Genomic DNA, 4434 nt, shown 5'->3' on the forward strand with positions numbered 1-4434 from the left:
TTTAAATGTTCCTCAAAAAAGTTTAAGCAAGAAAATATAACAGTATTATCATTAATACAATGATCTAATTTTCAAAAATTACTCCAGCCCTTCATATTTAACTGCTTTCCACTAAAGATGCTAGAATAACTGATAAAATTAGACTTTTATTATTTGTTGTATTAGAAGAAAGTAACATATTTTATTCACTATCAATAACATGAATTCTGTGAAATTATTATTAAAACACCACTCTTTATACTGCAACAGTGAAGTGTAAGTGAAACAGTAGTTTTAAAAGCATTTTTGAGTAGCTAAAGTACACCTAAGCACTAATTCTGCATAGTTACTACCAAAAAGTCTTCTGATAGCCTAAAGTTCTTGTTCTTATCAAAATGCCTAAAATACTACCAGAATGAAACTCAGGTTCTAGAGAGAAGCAGGCTTAATACTTATAGTAAAGATTAATGAAAAAGCATCAAATTCTATTAAGATTAATTCTGCCTAAATAGGGCTCGCAAAATCAAAACCAAAATAAATTACAACAGCAAATGCTTCAAATAAAACAAAATTTGATGACATAGGGTTAATTTCCCTCAATATTTAAATATATAATCAAATAATGTAACTATGGTAACCCATTACTGCTTTAATCAAGAAAAGAAAGTAGTCTTCATTTTTAAGTAATAATGTAAATTTATGCCTTAGATGATTACAGAGCAGTTAAATAATTTGAGAAATTAGTAATGAGTTCAAAAAAAAGTAAATTGTGTTGTACTTTGTGAGGAAGACGAAAAACCTTTTACAGAAGGTGTTGAGTTTTGATCCTGTTCAAATGAAAATGGAAAACTAAAATCATCTTTTCCAGTTCCAAATGTATGAGTTGAAGAGTCTGATGAAAAAGAAAATGTGAAAGCATCTTCTCCTTCTGGTTTTCCAAATAAGTTTCCTGAGGAAGGTAAACATTTCAATACCATGCTATTCATGTTACATAATTTGCATAATCTTTTAAATTATGGTATACTGTAAACAATAAATAGGGTAACACTGAATCACTTAAGTGATTATTAATATTGTTAATATTATTAATAATTAAATAATAATTAATAAGTTAAGGCACCACTCTTTATACTCAACAGTGAAATGTAAGTGAAACAGTAGTTTTAAAAGCATTTTTAGTAGCTAAATTATACCTAGCACTAATTCTGCATAGTTACTACCAAATAATTACAATTATTAATAATTGTATTCTTATGTGAAAAGAGCTGTCCTCTGTACTATGAAAAATCAAATAGATCCAAAATTACTTTTAAGTAACTTGAACTTGAGTATAATAAAGGCTAGTATATATGGCAGAAAAAGGGGTAAAACACCTCAACTGGAAAGAACAGCACAGAAGCACAGAAACAGGCATGCATAGGAAGTATAAGGGTAACAGAAATCAATTTAGCTTGTCAGGAACACTGAGAAATAATAAAAAGTTATTAAAAGGGTATTAATAAAGATGAGCTTGGGAAGACTACTGAACGGCCAACTACAGAATCCGGACTTTATTTTATATGTAAGAGGAAGCCATTAAAGTGGAGAGGCACCAGGGTGGCTCAGTCAGTTAAGCAATGGACTCTTGATTTTGGCTCGGGTCACGATCTCAGGATTGTGAGATCAAGCCCTGCCTCCTTATCCACACTGAGTGTAGACCTGCTTAAGATTCTCACTCTCCCTTTTTCTGTGCCCCCACCAAAATAATTGAAACAATTTTTTTTTATAAGGCTCACTAATGAAAGAATACATAGGAAGTTTGGAACAGTAGAGTGTCTACAAGTGGGGATAACAGGAAAGAAATGAAGGCTTGATCTTACAATCATAGCAAAGTGAATGGGGAAAGACATTGGGTCTGAGAGATACTGCCGAAATCAAGCTTATTCAACTATTGTTTATGAGTTACTACAATGTACTGTTTGTGGCATTGTTCAAGGAAATGAACAGAACAGTGAAAAGGCTTCTACAGTTCTAAAAGGAATTTTTTAAGATTTCATTTTTATTTATTTTTTAGAGAGAGAGCTCTGCATCGCATCTGGCTCTGTGCTCAGCAGGGAGCCTGCTTCCTCCTCTCTCCCTGCCTGCCTCTCTGTCTACTTGTGATCTTTGTCTGTCAAATAAATAAAATTGTAAAAAAAAAAAACCTCCTATACTCATTATAAATAAAATAATAGTTTAATGTGCAAGTTGTTGTAGACAATACAAAGGTGAATAAAACAGAATCCCTGTCCTCAAAGATCTGTGAAGAGATTTTATATGTTAATAAATAACAACAGACAACAGAATATTTTAAGGTATATAGAAAAAGAAAATATAGAAAATTGAAGGAGAGATCCTTTGGGGATGAAAAGTTGAAGGGAAATAAAAGGATTTATGGAACCTGGTCTTGGAAGACGGTTAGAAAGAAATGGAAGTTGAGGATTTCAGGAAGAAATAAGTGGGTAAGAAAGTGTGGGCATATTTGGGTTGTAGTTTGTTCTTTGGTCTGGTAAAAGCATATGTTATTTTTATTAGAAAAGGCTTTAAATGTATGTTGGAATGAGGTTAGATACATCACATTAGCAGAATAAAAGAAAATAATCATATGATCATCTCCATAGATGCAGAAAAAGCATTCGACAAAATTCAACATCCATTCATGATAAAAATTCAATTTAGGCATAGAAGGAACCTATCTCAACATAATAAAAGCCATATATGACAAGGCCACAGGTAACACTATACTCAATGGTGAAAGGAGGAGAGGTTTTCCTTTAACATCAGGAACAAAGCAAGAGTGCCTACTCTTAACCACTCCTATTCAAAGTAGTACTGGAAGTCCTAGATAGAGCAGTCAGGCAAGGAAAAGAAATATCTATGTATATATATACATATACACACACAATGGAATATTATCGAGCCATGAAAAAGCCAGGAAACCTTGCTATTTATAGTAACACTAATAGCATTATGCTAAGTGAAGTAAGTCAGACAGAGTAAGACAAATAATGTATGATCTCATTTGTATGTGGAACCAAAAGAAAAGAAAGAAAAAAGAAAAAAAGAAAAAAGAAATGTCCACTAATCTATCACCAGAACTAAAGCAGTACTGAATATAAAATATATTATATGTATACACATACATATTCATATGTTGAATGAATCAGTCATGGGATAAGAGAAGAAAGAAGACCCAATAAAAAGCACCAGAGATATAGGAGGAAATCTAAAAACTTCAGAAAGAAGATGAGAATAATCAACTATTCCAAATGCTACAAAGATAGTGAATATGATAATAAATACAAAACACCCATAATGTTTAATAATTGTTAAGTCACTAGTAGTTATTGGAGAATTTAGTGGAGTAGTGAAAGAAGATAAATTGTTGCAAAAAATAATTAGTGAGTGGTGCAGAGATAATAGAATTTTAAGAGAATAAACTGAGGGCCTGAGAAAATCAGAAAGCAAACTAAATAAAAAGTGAGGAAGTTAACATGTTTTTGTATGTAGCAAACTTCAAATCACTTACCAATTTCTTGTTGTGATGAGAGAGGATTTAAATTTCCAGCAGAATAATGTTCATTAAACTGAAAAATAATTTCTATTCAGTATTACTCAAGAAATCAGTAAAACAGCATATATGGCATTTATATTTGAATATAAAGCCTGGTTCTTCTAGTAAGCATAATTATAGTAGACAAATGGCAACATTCTATACAGCACATTACTGTGCTTTAAAACCTATCATTTGCTTATATTAAAATAAGGCTTATTGATTTGATTCTGGCAATAGATAATACATTAAAAGGATATACATAGTGTACTAAAGATAGTTCCTATTTTGGAATATTAATATAACCTAAAATTCTAATTAACTTTTGCTTTATTCTGGAGGCCTTTTACATAACAGGTCCTTGGTATTGTTCTCCAGCTTGTAAAAAATAATAGGAAATATGACAGCTTCATGTCAGTTCAGATCAAGTTTTGCTGCCAAAATAATTTTTCTTTGTAAAATAGGTTTTTTTTTAAAATGGGCTCATGACAACACAGTTTTCTGTCCCCTTTTTTTCTCTTAATGCTGCATAATGAGCATTTTCCCATGTCACTATTCTTCTAAAACCAGATTCTTTTCATGGAATTTTCATATTCTTCCATATGAATATACCATACAGTTTCTTTCTTTTTTAAAAGTTTTTATTTAAAAACATACAGTGTGATATTAGTTTCAGATGAACAATTTAATGATTCAACACTTACAACACCCAGTGCTCATCATAAGTGCACTCCTTAATTAGTCCATCCCCCCACCCCCTACCCTCTGGTAGCCATCAGTTTGTTCTTATAGTTAAGAGTCTGTTTCTTCAAGATGGGATTGGGAGGGAGACAAACCATAAGTGACTCTTAATCTCACAAAACAAACTGAGGGTTAATGGGGGG

At 31.6% G+C, this 4434-nt stretch overlaps 1 protein-coding gene across 1 annotated transcript in view; it reads right to left on the bottom strand.

The window, feature by feature from the left end:
• Positions 1 to 731: 731 nt before the first annotated feature.
• The window catches only part of LOC111162449 (chromosome unknown C14orf39 homolog), a 58803-nt gene continuing 55100 nt past the window's right edge, over positions 732 to 4434 (bottom strand). The window contains exons 16-17 of the mRNA XM_022526883.1: positions 3527 to 3584; positions 732 to 928 (exon numbers count right to left, since the gene is read on the bottom strand). Of these exons, the coding sequence (XP_022382591.1) occupies positions 732 to 928; positions 3527 to 3584 (255 nt within the window). The remainder of the gene's footprint in view (positions 929 to 3526; positions 3585 to 4434) is intronic.

Source organism: Enhydra lutris, unplaced genomic scaffold (assembly GCF_002288905.1).
Source record: "Enhydra lutris kenyoni isolate GAN:26980312 unplaced genomic scaffold, ASM228890v2 scaffoldscaffold4, whole genome shotgun sequence".
Classification (NCBI taxonomy): Eukaryota; Metazoa; Chordata; class Mammalia; order Carnivora; family Mustelidae; genus Enhydra; species Enhydra lutris.